Source organism: Marmota monax, unplaced genomic scaffold, assembly GCF_021218885.2.
Source record: "Marmota monax isolate L192 unplaced genomic scaffold, Marmota_monax_Labrador192_F-V1.1 WCK01_AAM20220418_F8-fsc00065, whole genome shotgun sequence".
Classification (NCBI taxonomy): domain Eukaryota; kingdom Metazoa; phylum Chordata; class Mammalia; order Rodentia; family Sciuridae; genus Marmota; species Marmota monax.
In genome coordinates, this window is record NW_026694038.1 from 7638506 (window position 1) to 7666420 (window position 27915).

Below are 27915 nucleotides of genomic sequence, written 5' to 3' on the forward strand. Positions count from 1 at the left end.
AAATGATAGTCTAGTGGTTAACTGTCTGGTCTTTAGTATTAGATGGATGGAGGTTCTAACCTTGGCTAGACATTTTCTGTGTGATCTTAAGCAAGTTACTCCCCTATTTTAGCTCATGCTACTTGTGAGTATAAGTTGAATTTGAATGTTAAAATTTTTGATTGTTTAATTTTCAGGAACTGCATAAGTCAGCTGTGAAACACAGCCCTTTAAAAATTAAACCAGAAAAGTAGAGGGAACTGTGACCACACACAGAGCAGGCCCAGCGGCCTGCTGAGGGGCAGAGCCGCCCCCCACCCCCCGCGCCTGCCAGGTAGGTGGAACTGTGACCACGGACAGAAAAGGCCCAGTGGCCCGCGGCGGGACAGAGCTTCCAATCACTCCTGCAAGGTAGGCGGGCCTGCGACCCACCGGCAGAAGAGGAGCAGCGGCCTGCTGAGAGGCAGATCCGCCCCCTCCCCCCGCGCCTGCAAGGTAGACGGAACTGTGACCACCATCAGAACAGGCCAGACCTGCAACCGAGAGACAGAACAGGCCCAGTGGCCTGAGGAAGGGTAGAGCCGCCCCCCCCCCCCGCACCTGCAAGGTAGGCGGACCTGCGACCCACTGGCAGTACAGCCCCAGAGGCCTGCAGAGGGGCAGTGCTGCTGCCTGCGCCTGCAAAGTAGACAGAACTGCGACCACCGACAGAACAAGCCTAGCGGCCCGCAGAGGGACAGAGCCGCCGCCCGCGCCTGCAAGGTCGGCGGACCTGCTACCGACCGGCAGAGCAGGCCCAGCAGCCTGCCGGCGTGGTAGGCACATTGCCCCAATTGGAGGAGGGGCAGAGCCGCCGCCCGCGCCTGCGAGGGAGACTTTGCAACCATACAAGACCAATATAAATATATAGGGGGAAAATTCAATAGCACAACAGTTTCACCAAGTAGAAAGGAACTCGAACAGTATGAAGAGACAAGGAAAGAAAGGACCACAAGCATTGCAGGTCAACTCAACGTTAGAAGAGGTAATAGCTGCAGCAGATGGAATGTCAGATAAAGAATTCAGGATATACATGCTTCAGATGATCTGGAGTCTCAAGGAAGACATCAGACAGCAAAATCAGACAATGAAAGATCACTTCAACAATGAATTACATAAACAAATCCAAGAAGCAAAAGATCAACTATACAGGGAAATAGAGGTTATAAAAAACAAACAAACAGAAATCCTAGAAATGCAGGAAGCAATAAGCCAACTTAAAAACTCAATTGAGAATACTACCAGCAGAGTAGAACACTTAGAAGACAGAACATCAGACAATGAAGATAAAGTATTTCAACTTGAAAAGAACATAGACAGCTCAGCAAGACTGTTAAGAAACCATGAGCAGAACATCCAAGAAATATGGGATAACATCAAGAGACCAAATTTAAGAGTCATTGGGATACAGGAAGGGACAGAGTTTCAAACCAAAGGAATGAGCAATCTATTCAATGAAATAATACGAGAAAACTTCCCAGACGTGAAGAATGAGACAGAACCCCAAATCCTAGAAGCCTACAGGACGCCGAATGTGCAAAATCATAAGAGACCCACACCTAGACACATTATAATGAAGATGCCCAACATACAGAATAAGGAGAGAATTTTAAAAGCTACAAGAGAAAGGAAGCAGATCACATTTAGGGGTAAGCCAATCAGGATAACAGCTGATCTTTCAACACAGACTCTGAAAGCTAGAAGATCCTGGAATAACATATTTCAAACACTGAAAGAAAATGGGTTCCAACCAAGAATTGTGTTTCCAGCGAAATTAAGCTTCAGGATGGAAGATGAAATTAAAACCTTCCACGATAAACAAATGTTAAAACAATTTGCAGCTAGAAAACCATCTCTTCAAAACATCCTTGGCAAAACATTACAGGAAGAGGAAATGGAAAATAACAATGAAAACCAACAGTGGGAGGTAGGACACTAAAGGGGGAAAATAATCAAAGAGGAAAACAAACCATGTTTAGTAACATAAATAAACAAATATGGCTGGAAGAACAACCCATATCTCAATAATAACCCTAAATGTTAATGGCTTAAACTCACCAATCAAGAGACACAGGCTAGTAGAATGGATCACAAAACAAGACCCAACAATATGCTGCCTACAGGAGACGAATTTGATAGGAAAAGACATACATAGGCTGAAGGTGAAAGGTTGGGAAAAATCATATCACTCATATGGACTTCGGAAACAAGCAGGAGTATCCATACTCATATCAAATAAAATAGATTTCAAGCCAAAGTTAATCAAAAGGGATAAAGAGGGACACTACATACTGCTTAAGGGAACCATACACCAACAAGACATAACAATCATAAATATATATGCCCCAAACAATGGTGCAGCTATGTTCATCAAACAAACTCTTCTCAAGTTCAAGAGTCTAATAGACCACCATACAATAATCATGGGAGACTTCAACACACCTCTATCACCACTGGACAGATCTTCCAAACAAAAGTTGAATAAGGAAACTATAGAACTCAATAACACAATTAATAACCTAGACTTAATTGACATATATAGAATATACCACCCAACATCAAGCAGTTACACTTTTTTCTCAGCAGCACATGGATCCTTCTCAAAAATAGATCATATATTATGTCACAGGGAAACTCTTAGACAATATAAAGGAGTAGAGATAATACCATGCATCTTATCTGATCATAATGGAATGGAACTGAAAATCAACAATAAAAGAAGGAAGGAAAAAGAATACATCACTTGGAGAATGAACAATAGGTTACTGAATGATCAATGGGTTATAGAAGACATCAAGGAAGAAATTAAAAAATTCTTAGAGATTAATGAAAACACAGACACAACATATCGGAATCTATGGGACACATTGAAAGCAGTTCTAAGAGGAAAATTCATTGCTTGGAGTTCATTCCTTAAAAAAAGAAAAAACCAACAAATAAATGATCTCATACTTCATCTCAAAATCCTAGAAAAAGAAGAGCAAAATAACAGCAAAAGAAGTAGAAGGCAAGAAATAATTAAAATCAGAGCTGAAATTAATGAAATCGAAACAAAAGAAACAATTGAAAAAATTGACAAAACTAAAAGTTGGTTCTTTGAAAAAAAAAACAAAATCGACAGACCCTTAGCCATGCTAGCGAAGAGAAGAAGAGAGAGAACTCAAATTACTAACATACGGGATGAAAGAGGCAATATCACAACAGACACTTCAGAAATACAGAAGATAATCAAAAATTATTTTGAGTCCTTATACTCCAATAAATTAGAAGATAGTGAAGGCATAGATAAATTTCTTAAGTCATATGATCTGCCCAGATTGAGTCAGGAGGATATAGACAACCTAAACAGACCAATATCAATTGAGGAAATAGAAGAAACCATCAAAAGACTACCAACTAAGAAAAGCCCAGGACCGGATGGGTATACAGCAGAGTTTTACAAAACCTTTAAAGAGGAACTAATACCAATACTTTTCAAGCTACTTCGGGAAATAGAAAAAGAGGGAGAACTTCCAAATTCATTCTACGAGGCCAACATCACCCTGATACCTAAACCAGACAAAGACACTTCAAAGAAAGAAAACTACAGACCAATATCTCTAATGAACCTAGATGCAAAAATCCTCAATAAAATTCTGGCCACTCGGATACAAAAACATATCAAAAAAATTGTGCACCATGATCAAGTAGGATTCATCCCTGGGATGCAAGGCTGGTTCAATATACGGAAATCAATAAATGTTATTCACCACATCAATAGACTTAAAAATAAGAACCATATGATCATCTCGATAGATGCGGAAAAAGCATTCGACAAAGTACAGCATCCCTTTATGTTCAAAACTCTAGAAAAACTAGGGATAACAGGAACATACCTCAATATTATAAAAAGCAATCTATGCTAAGCCTCAGGCTAGCATCATTCTGAATGGAGAAAAATTGAAGGCATTCCCTCTAAAATCTGGAACAAGACAGGGATGCCCTCTCTCACCACTTCTGTTCAACATAGTTCTCGAAACACTGGCCAGAGCAATTAGACAGACGAAAGAAATTAAAGGCATAAAAATAGGAAAAGAAGAACTTAAATTATCACTATTTGCAGATGACATGATTCTATACCTAGCAGACCCAAAAGGCTCTACAAAGAAACTATTAGATCTAATAAATGAATTCAGCAAAGTGGCAGGATATAAAATCAACACGCATAAATGAAAGGCATTCCTGTATATCAGTGACAAATCCTCTGAAATGGAAATGAGGACAACCACTCCATTCACAATATCTTCAAAAAAAATAAAATACTTGGGAATCAACCTAACAAAAGAGGTGAAAGACTTATACAATGAAAACTACAGAACCCTAAAGAGAGAAATAGAAGAAGATCTTAGAAGATGGAAAAATATACCCTGTTCATGGATAGGCAGAACTAACATCATCAAAATGGCGATATTACCAAAAGTTCTCTATAGGTTTAATGCAATGCCAATCAAAATCCCAACGGCATTTCTTGTAGAAATAGAGAAAGCAATCATGAAATTCATATGGAAAAATAAAAGACCCAGAATAGCAAAAAAAATGCTAAGCAGGAAGTGTGAATCAGGCGGTATAGCGATACCAGACTTCAAACTATACTACAGAGCAATAGTAACAAAAACAGCATGGTACTGGTACCAAAACAGGCGGGTGGACCAATGGTACAGAATAGAGGACACAGAAACCAACCCACAAAACTACAACTACCTTATATTTGATAAAGGGGCTAAAAGCATGCAATGGAGGAAGGATAGCATCTTCAACAAATGGTGCTGGGAAAACTGGAAATCCATATGCAACAAAATGAAACTGAATCCCTTTCTCTCGCCATGCACAAAAGTGAATTCAAAATGGATCAAGGAGCTTGATATCAAATCAGAGACACACCGTCTGATAGAAGAAAAAGTTGGCTACGATCTACATACTGTGGTGTCGGGCTCCAAATTCCTCAATAGGACACCCATAGCACAAAAGTTAATAACTAGAATCAACAAATGGGACTTACTCAAACTAAAAAGTTTTTTCTCAGCAAAAGATACAATAAGAGAGGTAAATAGAGAGCCTACATCCTGGGAACAAATCTTTACTCCTCACACTTCAGATAGAGCCCTAATATCCAGAGTATACAAAGAACTCAAAAAATTAGACAATAAGAGAACAAACAACCCAATCAACAAATGGGCCAAGGACCTGAACAGACACTTCTCAGAGGAGGACATACAATCAATCAACAAGTACATGAAAAAATGCTCACCATCTCTAGCAGTCAGAGAAATGCAAATCAAAACCACCCTAAGATACCATCTCACTCCAGTTAGACTGGCAGCCATTATGAAGTCAAACAACAACAAGTGCTGGCGAGGATGTGGGGAAAAGGGTACACTTGTACATTGCTGGTGGGACTGCAAATTGGTGCAGCCAATTTGGAAAGCAGTATGGAGATTTCTTGGAAAGCTGGGAATGGAGCCACCATTTGACCCAGCTATTCCCCTTCTCGGTCTATTCCCTAAAGACCTAAAAAGAGCATGCTACAGGGACACTGCTACATCGATGTTCATAGCAGCACAATTCACAATAGCTAGACTGTGGAACCAACCTAGATGCCCTTCAATGGATGAATGGATAAAAAAAATGTGGCATTTATACACAATGGAGTATTACTCTGCATTAAAAAATGACAAAATCATAGAATTTACAGGGAAATGGATGGCATTAGAGCAGATTATGCTAAGTGAAGCTAGCCAATCCCTAAAAAACAAATGCCAAATGTCTTCTTTGATATAAGGAGAGTAACTAAAAACAGAGTAGGGTCGAAGAGCATGAGAAGAAGATTAACATTAAACAGGGATGAGAGGTGGGAGGGAAAGGGAGAGAGAAGGGAAAATGCATGGAAATGGAAGGAGACCCTCAGAGTTATACAAAAGTACATACAAGAGGAAGTGAGGGGAAGGGGAAAAATAATATAAGGGGGACAAACGAATGTCAGTAGAGGGGGCAGAGAGAGAAGAGGGGAGGGGAGGGGAGGGGAGGGGGGATAGTAGAGGATAGGAAAGGCAGCAGAATACAACAGACACTAGTATGGCAATATGTAAATCAATGGATGTGTAACTGATGTGATTCTGCAATCGATATATGGGGTAAAAATGGGAGCTCATAACCCACTTGAATCAAATTGTGAAATATGATATATCAAGAACTATGTAATGTTTTGAACAGCCAACAATAAAAAATTAAAAAAAAATAAAAATTAAAACATATAAACTTAAAATTATGTAAGTTGTATTAAAAACAAAGGTAATGCATACTCAAACTCATTACTCTTATCTTGCCACATTACCATTATCTGTGCTTTTGAGAATATTTATGTCTATCGTATCTCCATGGTGAAAATATTATATAATGGTGTGCTGCTACACAGCTCCCTGCAACTCCCTGTTCAGTGACCTCTAGATGGTGACTTCAAACAGGCCATGGTGAGAGTACTTACACTATGGATTCAGCAAATATTAATATCCTTCCCTTTATTATTCCCTAGAATGTAGGAAAATGAAATCAATCAAATATAAGTGCATTATGACTTCAAATTTAAATGTTACAAATTCATTTTGATATATAATCTGCTCATTCAAAACTAGTTTAGCTGAACAAGTATCTTTTATTATTCTATAGAATTAACTTTTATTGATAAACTCCTAAATCTATACCTCTACTCCCAGCTCCATTCCAAGGACCAGACTTCTACTTTCAAGTAATTCTTATCATTTACACCCAGATATATCACAAGAACTCAAAATTTAGCCTTGATAAATAAAATCCATTATTCTTTTCTCCCAATCTTGCTCCTTCTGTGGTTATGGTTGGTCACCATATAGAAACCAAAATCCTAAAGCTGAAAAAAAAGGCTCAGAGATCATCTAGCCCAGCCTAGCCATGCTGCAGATGAGGGAAGTGAGGCAGAAAAAAAACAAGTGACTGTCCAAGGTTACACAACTGGTCGGTGGCACAGTAAGATTAACAGATTCCAGGTCTCCTGAATTCAGTTTGGGCTCCTTTCATCATCCCACTGACTTCTGATGCATGAGAAGAAAGAAAAAAGGAGAGAAGGAGGGAGGAATAAAGAAAGAACAGTGAGAGAGAGAAAGAAAGGGAAATCCCTTCCCAGTCTAACTTTGCTAATGCAATCTCTATTCAATCTGGCTAGTATACTTGTCCCTGGACATGCCTGTGTGGCTTTCTCCCGCCTCTACCACAAATCCCAGGGGTGAACAAATAAGACCTTCCATGAGCTCGGCCTCTATGAAAGGGAACACTGGAATTCATGTAGCCTAGAACGAACTGAAATGACCTTGGAATCTTTCAGTTTGCAGTTTGCATAACCTTCCTTTAAGTTTCATGGGTCCCAGAGAGATTTAACAGTGTAACCGATAAACTGTTACTATTGCATCTGAGTATTAGAATCATTTGAACACTTCTGGTATGCAGTCTGTTGTTTATTTTTGTGTAGCAACTGAAATATAACTGATGAAAAATACTTTCACCTTGTATTCCATAGTTTTCTAGGCTCTTTTCTTCTTCAAGTTTGAAGAAATGTTACACTCAACCCTTTACAAGAAGAGATCATCACACCCTGCTCCAGAATAGGTGGGCAACTTCTAAGCTACCAAACAGATCTCCTGTGCTTCCATCTGAAGCACCTGGCTAGCCATGCCCTGAAATTCTCTGCAGTCTCATTCACTCATTGATTCATCAAACATTGATCACAGTCCTACCTTGACATGAACAGTATTATGTGCTAAGGATACCGATATGCAGCTAAATGAGGTATCATTCCTGCCAGCAAGGCACTTACGCTGGGGAGGGCAGCAGACCACTGAATACATAGAGACTGCTTATTAAATGTGCAATAGTCAAAGGATGCCTAGGTCATAACCCAGACGGGAAGGTTATGATTGAGCAGAGTCTCAAAGGATAATTTCAAGTTAGCATAGTGAATAGGAGAGAGGGATGGTATGGAGATGTCTAGGCAGAGGGCAAAAGAACCTAGTAAAACAATTGAGACTGGAAATGAAGAAAGCGGCGGGGGGCGGGGGGGGGGAGGCCTCAAAGGCAGAAAACCCACGGAAAGCTCTCCTACTGACCCTTTAATTATTCAGAAGCTGCATGTGCAAACCTGAACATTGGTCCAAACGCCTTACTCTTCATCTGGCTCCTTCTCCCATTCCATGTTCAGAATTGTAGCTTTCTGAGCATTTGGGTTTCAGTCTGAATTTGGCTTGGACACAGCTGTCCTTCCCAGCATGTCTGTGGTTATTCCACGCCCAGCTTCCTGCACAGTACCATAACTCTCTGTTATGCACATGAATCTATAGAGAAAGTAGCTACTCCAAGTTAATGGCAGCAGGAGACTCCTTGGAGTTACACAAACAGAGCAGAGGTTAGTGGGGAACAAGAACCAGGAATCACTACCCTCCCAAATGGCACTTTCTCATGTACAATAGAACAGATTTGTTCTCTTCAATAAAACTCTTAATTCTACCCACATTTTCCATTTTGGGATTTTGAGAGAAACATGAACTTATTTTAGAAAGCTCTGAATTGAACTAATGTGGATCTCTTTGGAGCATTTTAACTGTGCCTTTTTATTCATTTATTCATGGGAACAGTTGAGGAAAGACTTAGAGGAAGTTAACCATACAGATATCTGCAGAAAGAACATTCCAGGCAGGGAGAACAGCCACTAAAAAACCCTTAAGGTGGGAGCTCCCCCCCCCCCCCGCTTTTTTTTAAAGAACAGTAAGACAGCCAATGTGGCTGGAACAAAGTTGGCAAGAAGGAGAGTCAGAGAAATGATGTCAGAGAGGCAACTAGAGGACAAGGCAGATTACATGGGGCCTTCTAGGTCCTTCCAAGGCTTTTCTTTTATTGAGTCAACAGGAAGCCTTGCCAGGTATTTGAGCAGAGGAAGGACATTGACTTGGGTTTCAAAATGATAATTCTACATACTGTGATGAGAGCACACTTATACAGGGCCACCTGGACTGGAGTGGTGGCTGTAGAGACATTGAGAGGTGGTCAGATCCTGGATGGATTTTGCTGGAAGAGTTAACTGGAGGGCTGGGGCTGTGGCTCAGCAATAGAGCCCTCACCTAACATGTGTGAGGCCCTGGGTTCAATCCTCAGCACCACATAAAAATAAATAATAAAATAAAGGTACTGTGTCCAACTACAACTAAAAAATATTTTAAAAAAAAAGAGTCAACTGGACTTTCTAACAGAATGGATGTTGGAAGGAAAGGAATTGGGGTTGAAGAAGTGATTAAAGGGTGACATTTGCTATTAGAAAATACCACAAACTGGAGGGTTTAAACAACAGAAATTCATTCTCTCATAGTTTTGGAGGCTTGAGATTTGAGATCAAGGTGTCCATAGATTTGACTCCTTCTGAGAGCTCTGAGGAAAGGATTTGTTCCTAGGCCTCTCTTCTTGGTGACTGTCCTCATGTTCACAATGTTCTCACTGTATGCTTGAGTCCTTGTCTAATTTTTATTTTTTATAAGGACATCTAATCATATTGGATTATGGGTCCACACTTGATGACTTCATCTTAACTAATTGCATCTGCAGTGACCTGTGTTTGAGGTACTGGTGGTTAGGATATCAACATATAAATTTTGGGGGAACACACAATTCAATATATAACAGATGACCAAAATTTTTGGCCTAAGCAATTATAAAGATGCAGCTACCATTAACTAAAATGGGAAAGGCTGTGGTGGAGCAAGGAGTTATTTTTAGACTTTTTTTTTTTTTTTTTAAGGTATGAGTCCAGAATTTGAGAAAGAAGTTTGGGTTGGACTTCTTTCATATATATGAGATTATAAAGTATACAATAAACTTATATATACATAAATTATACACAAATATGTGTGTAGATATGCATATGGGCATAAATATGTATGCAAATATATAAGTGTATATGTGTATATGATTTTATATGTTCATGTGTGTATATATATATATACATTTACACACACACATATATATATATATGCTTATTTTTGTAGGTGATAAAAAGATACAAGATAGGATGAAATTCTCAAAGAAGCAGATGTAGCCTGAAAAGGAAAGTGAACCAAGGACTGAACCCAAGGGCTCTCTCTGATTTTGAGGTTGGAAAGAAGAGGAGATGACTTAATCAAGTAATTTCAGTAATACTGTCAGAAGTAAGAAACAAGAACTTTGGCATAACATAATTTATGAGACTTAAAATGCTAACACAGAGAACAACAGTATAAGAATATTAGAATACACAGAGATTTTAGGAAATACATAAAACAGATCAGAGGAGTGGCCTGGATGGGGGGAGGGAAAAGAAGGAAATAAATAAAACAAGAGCAGCACCCTGCAGAGACAGATGATGCCTGAACTGAGAAATACGAGTAAATGTGTTCTTGGTACCTAAATTCTAAAATTAACAAAAGAAATCCAGTATGAAATAAAATAGAAATCCCTAGTCATACTTCTTCTCTTGAATATTTTTTTCTCCACTGTACAACACTGCAGAAGAATCACAAAATTTTTATTTTATTTTATTTACTATTTATAGTATTAGGGATTTAACCCAGGGGCACTTTACCACTGAGTACATCCCCAGTCCTTTTTATTTTTTATTTTAGACACAGTATCATTGAGTTGTTTAGGGTCTCACTAAGTTATTTAGGCTGGCTTCAAACTTACAATCTTCCTACCTCAGCCTCTTGTGTCACTATGCTCAGTGAAACATAAAAGTCTTAAACTTATCTTTTTAAAATTTCTTTTATTGAAAATAGTCACCAATAGGAGCTCCTTATTGGGTTCTGGCAGTCTTATAAGAATATTTGAAAAGGGAAATGTAATGAAACTACTTATTGTGAAAGAGAATATAAGATGATATAAATCCTTACTGCTAGATTCTGAGGAAGAAAGAGTGCTCAGCACAGAAACCCACTCTGCCTGGGTTTGAAAATTGTTCTCCTACCCCTCTTGTAAAACACTTTAATAATAGTGTTGCTGTGAAAATAAATGATGTGGATAAATATGGGGAGTAAGCATGAGGAGCTGCAGCATCAGCCTTCCTGCAGAAATCACATCTCTATTATTTTCTAAAACATTAAAATGTCACTAGGATTGGTACAACCACTTTGGAAAACTAACAATATCAACTAAAGCTGAACATACATACACCTGACCATTCAGTCATTTGAAGTCTCTGTGTACCCACAACAAAAATATGTGCTGTGTTCACCAAAACACATGTACATGAATGCTCATAGTACTTTGTCCATTTTTCTGTCTATATGTTATATTTTGGGAAAACTTAGTATGGCAAAACTCACTTAAAAATTCATTAGAGAAGTTTATTTGTTTATTAGGTCCCAACCACCAGAAAAACAGAAAGCAGATTTAATCAGTCTCTGAAGTGATAAGGACTGCTTTGTGGCCAGTCACAAACATGTTCAAAACAACAACTTTGTTTAGGTTATAGAATATGAGTATGTGAAAAGCCATGAGAAACCTTCACGACTTTCTCTTTTAAACTTTAGTTTTATTCCTGAACAAGGCGACCCATAAAGCCCAACTGGAAATATTCTTCTTCTTTTTTTTTTTAAATCTATACTGGTTTTTTAAACTTTATTTATTTATTTATTTATTTATTTATTTTATGTGGTGCTAAAGATTGAACTCAGTGCCTCATATATGTTAGGCAGGCGTTCTACCACTGAGCCACAACCTGAACCCCATAAATATTCTTTTTAACACCAACTGAAAGCCAAATAAGAATGAAACCCTTGCCAGAGTTGTATCCATTTCTTTTAGTTGCAGTAATGGGAACCCAACATAAGCTAGACTAAGTAGAAGAGGGAAAAAAAGGAGCCCCCAGGGGCTGGGGTTGTGCAAGATGCCGGGTTATAATCCTCAGCACCACATAAAAATAAATAAATAAAATAAAGGTATTGTGTCCAACTACAACTAAGAAAAAAATTTTTTTAAAAAAGGAGCCTCCAACCAAAAGGTCAGTTAAACAACCTGTTACCTTTCCTCAAACACATCATCTGCCCCTCAAAGACTGGCTTTTTTGTGATGGCTTCATTCTCTTCCACTGCAGATAAAATTTGTCTCCCGTGTTGCTGAGGAAGAGAACCACAAAGCAGCTTCAACTTACATGCTCCAGGCTCTGTAACTTCAGGGAGCACAGAATCTATTCCCCCAATTTTAAGTACCTGGAAAATTCTAAATGGCTCTGCTAGGGTCACATAACCTCCCTGGACAAATTCCAGCCATTGGGGATACAATTTATGATCAGCTAGGCCTGGACCAAATGACCAGTAGCCATGAAAAACATAATTATACCAGAAATATAATAATAGTAGCTAAGGTGACTAAGTACTTAGTATGTACCAGTCACTGTTCTAAGCATCTTAACTATATCAAATCATTTCATTACCATAACACATTTAAGAAGTAGGTATTAGTATTTTTCCATTCATAGATAAGGAAACTTAGGTACACAGTGGGATATACTGCATCATTTCCATAATTAATAAAAGGCAATTTTAGGATTAACATGCAGGTACCCAGAACCTGTGCTCTGGATTACCCTGCTGTGCTGCTCTGAGTGTGCTATGAATGACAGCCCCCCAGAACCATATGGGATGGGAGAGGAGTGGCACCCTGAAGCAAAGTATGATATGAGAAGGAAAATTATCATCTCAAACAATGATCATTAGTTTCACTTATTGAACTAAACATTGCTGGGAGCCATTAGCCAAGTAGGTATGGATGCTGGGAGCCATTAGCCAAGTAGGTATGACAATTTCCTTGCCAGCGTACCCCATGTTGCTGACATGTTGCAGTGACATTGAATGTAGATGACCTTGCTCAAGGACCAAGGCAGATTAGGGTGTTCCCGGTTTTAAGATAATCGTGTTTAGGGCGTTCCCAGTTTAGGTTCCAGGTTTAAGGTTTAAGATTATTCCTGCTGGGAATAGGGTGTATCCTGCTGCCTGAGTTCCCCTTGAGTTCTCACGGGATTCAGACAATATATTTTGGAGATAGAAGCCCAGTGGAGGTGGATTTGGGCAGAGAACGTGGATTTCCCGAGAATGTGGATTTCCCCAGAACGTGATTGTAGACGGCTGGTGTGAGTTCGGGAATAGAGTTGCTGTTTGAATCTACAAGCTGTGTGGTGGCTCGTGATTGTGTGCCCAGCCAGACTGCGGCATTTGTGCCCAGCCAGACTGCGGCAAAACATGAAGTGAGGTATCCAATAAACATCTGACAAATGTCTACCGTGAGTCAGACCACATATCATTCCTTCAAGTAGAGATCAAAATCAATGAACTCACTGTTGCCAAATGTCTCCCAGGCCATAGATAACTAAGGCGCACAGGGACAGGGTACTTTCTTTATATGATAAAATCATTTGTGTCTCTAAAAGTGCTTTCCAAGTTGTGTTTAAATATGTTATTAAAACTTTTTTTGTCATAAGCTAGTATTTTAAAACTAAAATACTGAAGGAATGATAAATATAAAAGGAAATGAATTAAATTTGTTCAACTAATTTATTTTTTAAATCAGTCTTTTTTAATAAAATAAATCTCATTTTCCTCCTTCTTCTGAAAAAACACTATAAAGAAAATTTCTTTCAGAGCACTCCAGCTCTGAAAGAAAAGATAATTCAAGGTGACTAGTGTAAGACTAGAAGTTTGCCAGGATTAATGACAAAGGGGCCTTCCCCTGCTTTGAGGTCAAGTACAGGGGAGAGTTTTTGAAGCAAAAGAAAGTGAAGAGAAGCTTATCTCAACCTCACAAGGGATGACAGTATGCAGGTGAATGCATAAATGCTGGCATTCGTTAGAAATCAGTGACATTGCTTCATGTACCTGGAGTGTTCATAATTCCCAAAGAGTGAAGAATATTTCTAAAACATATGTCATTGATTTTCACTTTTCCTTGCAGCTCTCCATCATCTATTATTTTTTCCAACAAGTCTGGTAACAATTCTTTCACAATATTGTATAAATAATTTTTTCCTTTTTCAGGGCAGCAATGACTATATTAAAGTTTCATCCTTGGCATATTTTATGTTAATCCTGAACTCCTAAAGGACAGTAATGCTGTTTTACCCATCACTGTGCCCAGCATACAGCAGGCACTCAACAAACACCAGCCAAAGCTTCTCTTCTCAAGTCATTTTCTTATTAGGGCCTTTCTCTTTGGCTAGCTATATTAACACATGACTTGCAAGTACAAAACTCCAAACTTAGAAAGTAGATTTTAGTTTCCAAGATAGAACCTCTAACTTAGAGGGGAAAGCCTTAAAAATCTGCAAATCATCAAAATCTTTGAGCTCAGAATTGGGGAGGTGGGTGCTGGAGCCTCCTCTCAGGACTTGAGAAGTTCCTCAGCAGCAGTAACCTACAAGCTTCACAGGTCCTTTGTGAAGCAATAGCAATGGCTGTTACTATGATCTGTGTGGTTCATAACAAGCTCATTTCTGATTTCCAGTGGGTCTAATTGGGCTCATATGGCTCAATTCCCAGTGCCTAAAACAGTGCTTGACACCATGAGTGAAATTTCTACTGAATTAAACAAACGAAAATGGAAACGTGGTAAATGAAAGAAATTAACATTGTTTTGTGCAATGATACAAAATTAAGGCACAACTAGGAAAAGAATTCTCCTCTTTACACATTTAGACCAAACTTAAATACTGACGAATTCAGGCAGGCAATGAATTAAGCAGTTACATTATAGATATAAATGCATGCATGGATTTTGCTGAGCAGATGAGAGGGGTGCACTCTAAAGAGATCAAGGTCTACTTCACGAGGGTGAGGCTGACTCAGCTCCAGCCTGTTGCTGTCACATGGGGTGCAGGCCCAATTCAGCTAGTTTTTCCTTTTAAAAAGTCCTGTGTGTGTGTGTGTGTGTGTGTGTGTGTGAGAAAGAGAAAGAGAGAGATTGAAAGAGAGAGAGAGAGAGAGAGAGAGAGAGAGAGAGAAACTCCAAAATTGTAAATATTGGCTCAAAATGTAAAGGTAAACTATGTACGTTTTGATGTATGTTTTGCATGCATATTTGGGTAATGGATAACAGACAGGAAACCTTTGAGAATTTTATGTGTCTAAAACTATTTATCCCTAGGGTGTGTATGTGTGTGTGTTGTTGTTGTTGTTGTTGCTGCTGCTGCTGCTGCTGCTTCAATAAGCTTGTGGGAATGGAGATAAAAAAGGAAGCAATTTATACTGTAGGAAGGGTCTTCAGCATTGGAGTAAGCTAGTATAAAAGCACCAGAGGAATTATGGTTGAAGGGAGGTTGCTTAATGGAATTTGTCAAGCACATTACCTTATCTCTGAATTTGCAAATATTTTCCTCTATGAATAGGCCATCTGTGTTTGCTAACTCGTGCCCAGCAAAGTTAGGCTTCTATCCTCCCACAGAAACTGGAAGATAGGGTACTATCTTCTTTGATGATTATCTATCAAAGGGAGTGCTCCCAAGTCCTTGCTTTTTTAAAAGCAAGATGTTTCTTGCTTGTAAAAAAGATTTACATCTCAAAACAGGCAGAGAAAGAATGTCATTCTTTCAAATTCTTACAATTTCAAGTTTTCTAAAGGGAATGCTCTAAGAAAAAGGAGGTCAGAAAGAAGACTGTCTCAAATTCAGCCAAGCTGGTAGTCAAGTGTGGTCTATGTTGACACTTAGCAAGCTACACATCAGTGGACAAGTTTTAGAGAAAATTAATCTAGACATTCTTAATACTAGTTTAATATCATCCCCTCCTTTCCCCTATATCCAATATATCAAGAAACCATGGTCTGCCTGCTTGGTATCCACCAAAGTTGTTTGTAATTGTACCAGTGTCGTGAGCTTTCACCAGCTGTGCAACCTTAGGTTAGTCAACCACTCCATTTATAAGTAGAAATAATAAATACAAACTTCGCCACATTCTACGAGGAGGAAATCTTATCTGTATAGCACTCAACCCAGTGCCTGACATATAGTAACAACTCAATAAATGGTAGACATCAATATCTCAGCTAGTTCTTACCTGTGCTATTATGTTGTTCATATGGAATAAGAAACAGACTATGATACCAATACCAAGAAAACACACAGGGAGAAAATAAGTTAAAAAATTATGGCTTAGATCTATCAAAATTAGAGCAGAAGAAACTAACAATGATGCATTAACTATTTCCAGAGCACGTGGTCCGTTCTCCACAACTTTACCCTACTTTCTGCCCAACATTCCTAACCCTGTTTCCTCAAACTTAAAATATTTTTCCACGTAGAACCCAAGAATGTAATGCAATTTTCAAAATTGCAATTGTTACATTTCCTTCCTCACATGCATCCCCTGTGGGATTTTACCCCCCCACCCCCCACCAAACAAACAAATAAAAAACTGTTGGAGTTTATTAGCTTTTCAGGAATTCTGTGCAAATTCTCACCCAAAGGTTTTCCTTTGTTTGTATCTGAGTAGCAACTTTAAGTTTTCAAGATTTGGACTCTGGTCTTAGAATTGTGTTCAGAGTATCTCCACAGAAGTGGTCTGTTTCATCATCCAATGAGCTTTGCCTGTTTGTCGATGTGACACTCTAGTGGAAGGAAGCCAAGAGCCTATAGTAGTGATCCTGGGGAAAATTTAAGCAGCTGTGGCCATGTAATTTAAAACCTCTGAAGAGTGTGCTGCGGACCGTGCACAGCATTAGTATAACATGAGAGCTGGATGCAGCCTGTGCTCCAGAGGACGTCGCCTGCTGCTGGAAAGAGAAGACTAAAAGACAAACCTGGGTGCAGCCGGAAAGGTCCAGATAGATGAGCTTGTGGCATCCATTCCCTAAATTCAGGTACTGTAAACCTTTGTCCGTGAACTTTCGGCAATAAGCCAAACTAAGATTCTGTAAGTTGTGGAAGTGTCTGAAAAGACAGAGTGAGAAAAGAGAGGAAGGAAAAGAATTATACTTCAGCTGCTCTCTCACATCTTTCTTAAGCCACTATGACAAAGAGAACTAAAACTGTAGATTAATTTTTTCTCCTTGCAGATGGTTCAACAGTTTAACTCTATAGTTCACTCTCTTCTTATAATTAAAGGAGACCTTTATAGCAAATAATGCATAATTACATTTTAAATGAACTGAATAAAAAAATATTTGGCTAGATTTTTAAGAAAGTTGACTGGGATAAAGCTTTTTTGGGCAATGTGGGGGAGGGGGATTGCATTCATATTGTTTGGAAGTTAGTTTGTTTTTGAAACCAAAAGTGAGGGTTTGCTTTATTGTTGTTTTTAGGTTTTAGCTTTGGAGCAACAAAATAATACGAAAAAATGTCTACAAAGACAAACTTCGAACTGTTCTGTGAGAGTGAGGATTTGGGAAAGAAGGCAAAACAGAACATAAGAGTCTCTTTAAATGGATCTGATAAGTTATTGGTTTGAAAAATATAGACATAGACTTAAGTATGCATGCTTTTATAAGTAACAGTTTTATTATTACGGTTAAAAATTGTAAAAAAAAGACATTGCTACACAGAACTGAAACATAGGTTAAGAAGAACAGCTTGCAAATGAGTGGGCAATACATGAAAAAGATAAAAACTGTATCAGAGTCTCTCAATCTTACAGAGTTGAAGCAAATGAAACATGGCATTACCCCATTGACCAAAATGAGAGCTTCCAGAAAAAAAGGAGAGTAATTAGGATGAGCTTATACTACTGTGTAAGGGCTCACATTTTGAGGACACTCTGTGTATTTTAGAAGTGCAAGAACTCCCACTACTGCCTGCTTTTGTAATGGAATTAACAACTTGCTCTTGGTTTATGATCTGCAACAGTTTAGCAGCAAATGTGAAAGTGGGGAGAAAAATGCCTCTCTGCCCCTTAAAAGCTTACAAATTAATTTAATAAAATCTACTTCCCCCAAATGGAAAACAAGATATAAAAGTATGGACCATTTATTAATCAGAATTCTAAAATCTGAAAAACACATCTATATATTATAATGATTCCTATTCTACAGAGAATTATTTGATTCATAATTTTTTTCTCCAGGAATGGTTGTATACAGGAGATTCCGCCAGGGAGAGAGGGAAGCCCAGACTGAGACAGTGCTACCCTCTGCAGACTCACCCCTCTCCCCAAGGGCCCGCCCCCAGTGGACTAAAAGTGAGGCCAAAGTCCACTTTCTCTTCTTCTCCCTTCAACTCTGTGATTCAACTAAGTCAAGAACATAGGGGTGGGGTTTGTCACTTCTAACAACCCTGCAGATCTCTGATTTGGAGAAAAGAGTAGTGAGGTAGACAGCGCCACACAACGGAAAATATACCAGATTGTGGAATGTGACCAAACCAGATTCCAGTCCTAGCCCTGATACTTTCTGCAACTGAACTCTCAGAGATTGTTTCCCTGTCTGCTAAGTAGTGATAAGAATTTCATCTCTAATTTTTTTTTTATCCTAACCAACTGTGGGGCCACAAGCTTTACTCACCCTCAGTAACACAGAACGTAATCCCATCCTCTCTTTGCCTTTAGAAGTATGCAATTAAATGAGAACACAAATGTAATAGTAGTAGCTTGAGGGTGATTTTGACAATTAAAACCAGTGGGGACATTGTAGAAGCTTTGAGAATATATGCATTGTTATGACTGCTACTACTACCCCCAAATAAAACCACATAGTAAGTTTTTATGGAGTTTGTACTGTTTCTTCCATTTAATGGCATAGATACTTATCTGACAAGAGTGGTGCTTATAGATGATTTCAACAGTTTAGGGGATGTCACATTGAGTCTACACCTTGGCCCAAGCCTATTTTTCTATTTACTTAAATCCATGTCATTAGTTAACAAGTAAGAAAAATGAGAATTGAAGGGGCTTTTGTTGTTGTTGTTGTTGTTGTTGTTGTTATAGACACCATTGGCAGTCTAGTGAGGTCTAAGATTCTTTCTTAGTATAATGTTGTTTAATTCATAAAACAAAATACATAAGATTAAAAAGCAGCCAATTATATTGAAATATCTAATTATCAAAACATTTTTAAAACCAAATGGGTAGAACAGTAATATATGTGCTTCTTTATTAATAAATTAAATAACAAGAGCTAGTGGTAGTTCTAATAACTACTATGATTGTGAAGTAGTGATGAGTGTCAGTGGTATTTCAAAATATGTGTAACAACTATAACATGAGAAGAGTGTATTTTTTCCTCCTTTCTTCTGTATTACATTTATGTGGGGGAAAATGTCCCAAGAGCTGCTAATACTACTCTGATTTTTTTAATCTACATTTCAGTTTGAGATTAATGAAAATAAGAGAGAATTCCCCACCCCCCTTCAAAATACATGGACCCTGTAAATTTCATCCCTGATCCTCTGTGGGTGGGGGGTGCACTGACCCCAGGTTGAAAATCTCCAGTTTAGAAAAAAGATAAGTTCCTAAATAAGTTCCTAGGCTGAATGGCTTTGGATGGCTGTCTTCAAAATGGAACCTCATGAAAACCACCCTGAGTGTGCAAGCAAAGTACAGGAATCTAGAATGGCCCTATACAGCTGTCAAGGGATTTACATGTGGCATACTTAAAGCTGCTGGAGATGGGAAAAATATCAGTTAATAGTGAAATCACACTTGGCAAATTTTATGCAATAGTGATACTTTTTATTAAGGATTTTGGCAAAGAAATATGTCTCCTACATGAGTAAGGTCTGGTTCAACATTTTTCCCAGCACAGAGACTATCTGACAACTCTAACTCCGTTTTGAGGCATAGTGTTTCCAATCTTTTTAAATCTTTTCCTAATTATTCAATAACTTAAGTTTTTCATATTGGGGGATGGGTTTTCTCTTTGTGGTTTATTTATTTTTCTGCTACAACTATATGTAATAAACTACAATTCTTGTAGAAACTACAGAGATTATTTTTTTCCTCCTTTCTTCTGGCTTTGTTTCCTATGAAGAATTGAAGTGTTTTGACTTTAAATCTTTAATACCTGAGGAATGTAAAATTATGTATTTTAATGAAAAGTTCTCTTAAAAATCACTAAGACAAGACCAAGTTTGTAAAAGAGATAATTTGCATGTGGATTCTTTAGAGTGGAGTGTTAGGCTCTTTAGTTTCACAGAGGCAGGTTCAAGAAATAGAATTTTGCAGAAAATCTAAGTAGAGTGATACAGACTCTTTCTTACAGGGTGAACTTGAGGTTGTTCAGACAGGACAAGGGCTTACTCTGTCTGCCCCACTTTCATGGGTACTCTATATAATCCCTGACAATAAGAAATGGTATGTAAAAATGATAACCCCTGACAATAAGTTTCAAGCCAAAGAAAGGATCGATTCATCTATATGAAAAATAATTAGACACCACTCCACTACAGCATATTAAGGGACAAAGATCAAGCAAACCATGGTGGTCCATGCCAATAGTCCCAGTTACTTGGGAGGCTGAAGTGGGAGGATTACCTGAGCCCAGGAGTTAGAGGTCAGCATGGCAGACTCAGTGAAAGAAAAAAAAAGGTGAATGGGGAGTGCAGAGAACACAGATCATAATGACTGTACTACCAACCATATGTACATAGTTAATATGTGATGAATAAGTGAATGAATGTGGCTATTAGAATGTAGAGAGAGGAGAAAACACTGCACTTCGGGCAGATGGCATGACTTGAGGCTAAGGATTAGCAAAGAGAAGCAGAAAGGTTTTCCAGCTATAGAGAAGGCAAGCAGAGGGCCAGAATTAAGGGCTTCTCTTGGAAAACTTAGGCAGGTTCGTTTGACTGGATAATGTTAAGAGATAGTTAAGGAAGGTTGTAGACACAATAAGAAGAGTGTTCTAGTATGATCCTTCTTGGGGCACAAAGTAGGGCAGATTGTAGGGAAGAAAAACAGGAGGTGGGACCAGCAGGATGCTGTGCCAAATAAGGAGCTGAGAGTGCCACCTAGGTTGTGACAACAGGAATGACTACAAAGGGTTGAATTCAGGAAATAATAGAGGGGGAAAATTTCCTGAAATGGGCATGGACTGTGGGCAGCCCTCAGTTTCAACTTTAGAAAATTAAGCAAGTTTCTAAAGAAGTGAGGCAAAAAATTCAAATAAAAGATGACAAATCAGTGTGGCCAAAAAGGCCAAACAAATTATATTTTTCCTCTGGCAAAGGATTTCTTTGGAAAGATGTACTAAGGGCATGAAAAGAGAATGACAGCAGCAACAACCACCATTTTTCTGGTTATTTATAGTTTAAAGAACACTTTTGCATATCCAAGCACATTTGAAACAATGGAAAACAGCAAAAAATAGAAAATCATTACAAAATATATTTTTTTCATAGATAAGTCAGTGTATATTTTTTCCATATGACCAAAAAAAAAATCAGTATTAAGAAGCATTTATTTTGCATAACATTCTTTTAATGGCAAGAACTAGAAGTTAAATAAAATTCTTATTTTCTATCTATTGCCCAATAAAGTATAGTTTTATTTGTAAAACAAACATCCCTAAGGAGTTATGCATAGCTAGAATATTATATTAAATTTCCCTAAGAGAAAAAAGTTATCTAAATGTATGATTGGAGAAATATTTTTAAGTTGAAAAGAACTTAATTTGTAATGTGATATAAACCACTCTCAAATCATCAACTTTCTAAATTCAGTTTTTCATATATGGATTTTATAATATTCTTTCTGTCTGTATCTCTCTCTCTTCTTCCTTCTCTCTCTCTCTATACTATTATGTATGTACCGTTACTAAACTATTCTATGTAGAAATCTGAATAAAATCTAAAAAAGTAGAAATAATTTATATACATATTAACACATATATTCAGGTAGAGAAACAGAGATTCATATATACATATACGTAATTATATTTATATACTTTAGTATGGAATGTCTAAAGAAAAGTCCTGAATGAAATTCTAAATCAAAGGGTTAGAGGACCTTAAAAAACTTCTGCAAGGGTCTTGGGGATCCTCATGGGGGGCCTCCCACAGTGATGTTATTGGAGCTGGCTTGTGACAGCTCCAGTTGAACTTTAACATCTCCCAAGTTTACATTAAATGACATCTTGTTATGGCTTAAAATTGGCCACAATGGGACTATTTATGCCACAGAAATCAGTACAACCTTCTACCCACCACCCCATCCAGGATTTAAATATTTGCCTGAACAATGCTGTTTTTGGAATGCACTTTAAGAATTACTGATATAGAAAAAGCAGTATGCAGTGAATTACATATATAGAGAAAAATTGTGAGAAAAAATATGGCAGCTTCGAAGAACAGGAATAAATATAAAAATAAAAGGGGATTCTTAAGATGAACCTTGAACAAATTAATAGAAGCATTAAAAAGAGAATTTTGTCTTCTTGGGCTGAGAAAAAAAGTTCAAGTTTGAATGTTCAAAAAGTTTACCATGTTCCAGGAGAAATTAATTAAAAGAACACAATTAAGCTTGGAAAATGTCTTTAATTTCTCACAGAAAAAGAAACTCTTGGAAACATCTTGGTAGAAAAAAATAAGTTACAAAGGAGGGCCCTTAATTCTGGCCCTCTGCTTGCCTTCTCTAACAAAAAAAAATCATGCTGGCTTTTAGACTTCTCTTTCATCTGAAACTTCAAGGTTTATAGAGCAACACCTAAGAGTTTTAAAGATAAAATAAGGGATATGATTGAATAATCATATACCAGGAGAAGTTGTTGTTTATCTTCTAAGATAACAGTCATTTTTCAGAGATCAATGGCTGAAATTCTAACAATCATGCATCTTTCCTAAGAAAAGAGTTTTTAAAATTATATCTCTGGTCATCATAGGATGAATCAAAAATAAGAACTAAAGAATAAGGAATCTGTGGGAGAAGAGCAGTTCCAATAAATGGCCTAACTTGTTGGGGTTACATAGTAATTGTAATTATGATTATGATATTAAATGTAAAACACTAAAAATCAATATTAAAAGTTAAGTGAATAGCAAAAGTCATGATTAACAGGATGTATAATACCTTTTAAACACCTTTGTTTTAAAAGTAGATATAGAAACACTGAGTACAGTGCAGTAATAGAAAAATCAAAAAAAGATGGTAAAAGAAAGACCTCACACTCAATTTTTACAAGAATATTAATCTTTTAAACTGTCTTCTTTAAAAGGCAAAGAGGAAAAATTTTTAAAATGCAATGTTAACTATGTGCTGCATATAAGAAACAAATCTATAACCCAATAACACAAAAGTTAAAAATATGGGAATATATACAGTTTTTCCACAAAAAGGACAAGTGAAAGGAAACAAAGGTGACTATTTAATAGTAGATTTAAAAGAATTCATGACAAAGAAACAACCAGGAAAAAGAATATCACATCATGTGAATAAAAGCTATAATCTATATTGAAATGTGATACTTATGAACCTTAATAAATAAAATAACATCAAAATAAATTTAGAAGGTTGACTGTAATAAGCCACTAATATATCACTATTCTACCATGACATATCAAGAAGGTATATGTATATATGCACACATATATACAGAATTTTGTTCTCAAAAAGAAACTATCTTAAACATTCATAGATGATTTGTTGAAATTGATTATAACTAGTCCACCAAGAAATCTCAATAAATTCTAAAAAGTAGAAATAATTCAGTCCACATTTCTTGACTACAGTGCATAATTAAAAACAGAACCTTAATCAAAGAAATGTCAACCACTTAGACCAAAAATTCTCTTCTAAATAATTTTTGGGTCAAAGAGGAAAGCAAATATAGACTAGTTTGTTTAGAAAATGAAAATAATATTTACCAAATCTTGTGGACTTTGCCCAAAATCTTATATATAAATAATTTTATATATTTATCTTTATTTTTATATAATTTTGTATATTTATATAGAAATAATTTTATAGCCCTGATCATTTTCTTTTAAAAGGAAAGAAATCAATTAAATAAAAAGTTTAAAAAATACCTGCATCTCATATTGAAGTTCAAAAGTGACCATTTGGAAAATATAATCAGAAAGACTACCATTCTCAATAACAATTTAAAAGACTCTTAAGAATAATTTTCATGCAAAATAAAACCTATGTAAACAAATAAAATTGTATTGAGAGACTTAAGAATTTTGAAAAAATAATAATAAACTATGTTCCTGATAGGAAAACTAAATATTATAAAAATACAAAATCAGTTTCTGGTTTATATTTAATTATCTGAATCTACTGATTCTTTCACTGACTTTTACCAAACTCTTACAAATGGAGCCAACCCACCAATAGTTGCAATCAAGGAATGAACTTAGCTCCATATGGATTACAGTACATTTATTTACATTAAGGATTAGACAAAGATGTCTGTCCATAGTTCACTCATCCATCAATGACATGAGTAGTGCCTTTGCTGAATCAGTTAATAATTTTAAAGTATTGAAATAAGTATTTCCTCCATTTTTTGTTATTTACAATATTGTTACTACAGACCTGACACACTGTTAAATTTAATCTGCTTTTATTAATTGTTGTTTTCTGTCCCTTTCTCAAATATAAGCAATGGCAAAACAATAAATCAAGAACTGATTTGTAATATTTGTCATTTTCCATGGTGTGGATTACTCCGAATTAACTAATAATTGCAAGCTATCAACAAGAAGTCACTAAACATGGAGATGGAAAGGGCTGTATGACAGTATACCACTCCAAAGGATTTTCATCAGAGACACAATGGACATCAACAACTTCAAGGCCATAATGTAATATGAGATTAAATATTAGAAAAGGATGAGTTTTAAAAATTTATTGTCTGCAAAAGAGTTTTAGGTATATAAGGAAGAACCAGATACCACTTCATAGTCAATAAATGAGGCTGGATTACTGATTTGCTATTTAGTACTTAAAGTGTAAAACTATTCTTGGCTTATGGACCAAGAATTTTACACTTTTACATACAAAAGCAGGCCTTGAGCCATATGAACATATATGTTGACCCCTGATTCAAAACATCTGCTTCATTCATTTACTAATAATATAAGTTCTAGATTCATTACATATTTGAGTAAAAAACAAAACAAGTAAATGTATATGAAATGCCTAGAAAAGGGAAGACTATGTTTAAAGTACTAGGAGAAAATTCAAAGGGAAGTTTCCATAGATTTGACTAAATAAAACATGGTAATTCAATTAACGGGATAAATGGAAAATATGGTGGCACTTTTTCGGGGGTTTGCTTATTTGTGGAAAATGGTTACAGTCAGAAGATTAAAAAAAAAAATTACCACCCAGAATTTTCTCTAAGCTTTTCCAAATGTCTCATTGCTGTTTTTCAAAGAATCTCAAAAAGTTATATGCTCTAAAATAGTTTATTCTTTCACAGTAGTTTCAGAAATGTTTCTCAAAGTCAAATTTGAATGTCTCCCAGGGGCTGTATACTCTTCCTAATTTTTCTTTCCATAACACAAATAAAGAATAATGAGTGGCATTAATTTGTAGTAAGTTTGAATACTCTGTCAACTCTTATGTTATTCTGTCTCTTCTCATCCAAAGAAATGCTGGCTGAGGAGAAGCGACATTTCATGCCCAGGGATGTCAATAGTTCACAGTCAAAAACCAACTGTCAGATTCAGGTTTGAAGAGGTAGCCAGAGCACAGGGAACTTGGGACAGTGGTGCTCAAAGTCTAGGGAGGCAGGATGTTAGGTTGTATTATAGAGAGTTCCCAATACCAGACTGGAATTGGGGGCCAACGTTCATTGTTCAGAAAGGGTGACCAAAAAGAGCTAGGTGAGGTCAAATTCAAGCTATTGGGCACCTTGCTATAAAAAGGGACAAAACCACTGGCCAGGACAGAATACCCCTGATCAAACTGCATCTGCCAAGCGAGAAGATTGCTGTCACCAGCTTGGGGACTTGAAAGCAGAAGTCCCTTAGCAAAACAGCAGTGCCACTTCAGTGAGGTGTTGGTAAAGGGAGCACTGCCTTTGGGGAATGCCAAAACAATCTGGGCCCGGGGGGAGGATAATACAAACAACACAAACATTACTTTGGCAGGAGTCTCATCGTCTTATTAGTGATACTTGTGTTAGATAGATTAAGATACAGGACCCCATGACAGCCTTCGGAAATGTGTCTCATTGCTTCATCCTGTATAAAAAACAAAGGGAAGAATCTTATGAAAACCCTAACAGGCTTGGCAATTTCTCCCTTATCTATCACTTCTCTTCCTGCCCCAGGAAAAATACATGCAAGACTTAGTGTCTTCATATTCATTGGTATCAGTTTAAATTAAATTAAATAGAAACTAATGGTTTTGCTTGAAGCTTCATTACTCCCTTCTTTTCCCTTTCTTGAGAAAGTCCCAATCCATCACAAAGACACTTCATTAAAAGGTTAAGCCTTGCAAGTTCTATTCTGTGACAAGAAATTTGAACACAAATGTCAAATGCTCTTGACTTTTCACATGCAGAAAAGTGATTAAAAACGGACCCATTTAATAATTTAATAAAATTATTCTGAAAGATGAGAATAGTAAACCCTCTCAGCTGGGCTTTATTAAAAATTAGTCCATATTTACATACATTTTTTTTTGTGTGTGTGTGTAGTAAAGTTTCTGTGGTTGTAATACTGAACATATTAAAATGGCTGGACTGACTTTCACCAAATTTATAGTAAGTTTGAGATAACCTGAAAGAAAATATAGACTCTGCATAAGGTGGGCATGAAATTGAGTGCCGGAGAAAGTTGGGGAGAATCTCGAAGTTTCAAGCAATCTTCCCCCAGAAGATTGAAATGGTAAGTGAATGGTGTGACTGTAAAATGAAAGAGACAGAAAAACAGAGATTTCAAGCCCTAAACTGAAATTTATAAAATTAGATGAATGGTAAACAACCATAATGTGTGGCACTATACTTGAATATACACAAAATGTTCAGTGAACCAATCAAAAATCAAAGTATTTATGCACTTGTTGAAAGACATTGGTTAAAATGCAAACAAGAGAGCTGGGGTTGTGGCTCAGCAGTGGAGCGCTTGTCTAGCACATGCGAGTCCCTGGGTTCAATCCTCAGCATCACATAAAAATAAATAAATAAAATAAAGGTATTATGTCCAACTACAACTAAAAAATAAAATATCAAAAAATTTTTTTAAATGAAAACAAGATGGGACAAGAAGAGGTGAGAAAGTTTGCTTATCACCTTTAGAAGGACAGCCACTGAGAATGAAAATGTGAGGATCAGGAGGAGGACAGGGTGTGCTTTATGTACCATAGAGGAATCGGACTTTCCCTTGAGTTGAGGAGGTAATCCATTTTCTGCATTTTTCTGTCTGGAGGCACTTGGACATCCAAGCAAGTTCAGACCACTCCCATTCCCATTAAAAGAGCTCAAAACTCAGACACCAAATGTTTGAACACATAAATGCAAAAATGTGTGAGTGCATACATTGCAGAATAGCTTATGAATTTGTCCACAAAGTACAATACTCAAATCCTTCTGAATGTAATGTATTTTATAAGACAAGCTTGGAAATCAAAGCTCTGTGCATGAATGTTACCCAACTCCTTAAATGTAAGCCTTTCTTCCAGTCTATGTCTCCAAGAAAAAAAAAAAACAATAGTAAAATGTAGCTGGACAAAATTATCAACCCTTTATAGACTCCAAAATTGGACACGACTTTGATGTTAATAAATTCAATGCAGAAGTCATTGTGTTCTAACTTTCCTATTAGAAAGCCAAATTCAAAGAATATGATCTTTTTTAGTCATGTGCAGAACTGAAGCTCCCAGAGGGCAAGAATTAAAAATTGATTTTTTAAAAAATCCCTCTAAAACTTAGCTGGATGTCTTTAACATAGTA

The 27915-nt window shown here is 37.0% G+C and overlaps 2 protein-coding genes across 2 annotated transcripts in view; one reads left to right on the forward strand and one right to left on the reverse strand.

The window, feature by feature from the left end:
* The window catches only part of Fbxl13 (F-box and leucine rich repeat protein 13), a 210281-nt gene that overhangs the window by 82553 nt on the left and 99813 nt on the right, over window positions 1-27915 (reverse strand). The window contains exons 11-12 of the mRNA XM_046464167.2: window positions 26103-26203; window positions 16888-17017 (exon numbers count right to left, since the gene is read on the reverse strand). Coding sequence (XP_046320123.1) covers window positions 16888-17017; window positions 26103-26203 — 231 coding nt within the window. The remainder of the gene's footprint in view (window positions 1-16887; window positions 17018-26102; window positions 26204-27915) is intronic.
* The window catches only part of Lrrc17 (leucine rich repeat containing 17), a 31195-nt gene continuing 19949 nt past the window's right edge, over window positions 16670-27915 (forward strand). Inside the window, exon 1 of the mRNA XM_046464205.2 lies at window positions 16670-16947. The gene's annotated coding sequence lies outside the window, so the exon portion shown is untranslated. The remainder of the gene's footprint in view (window positions 16948-27915) is intronic.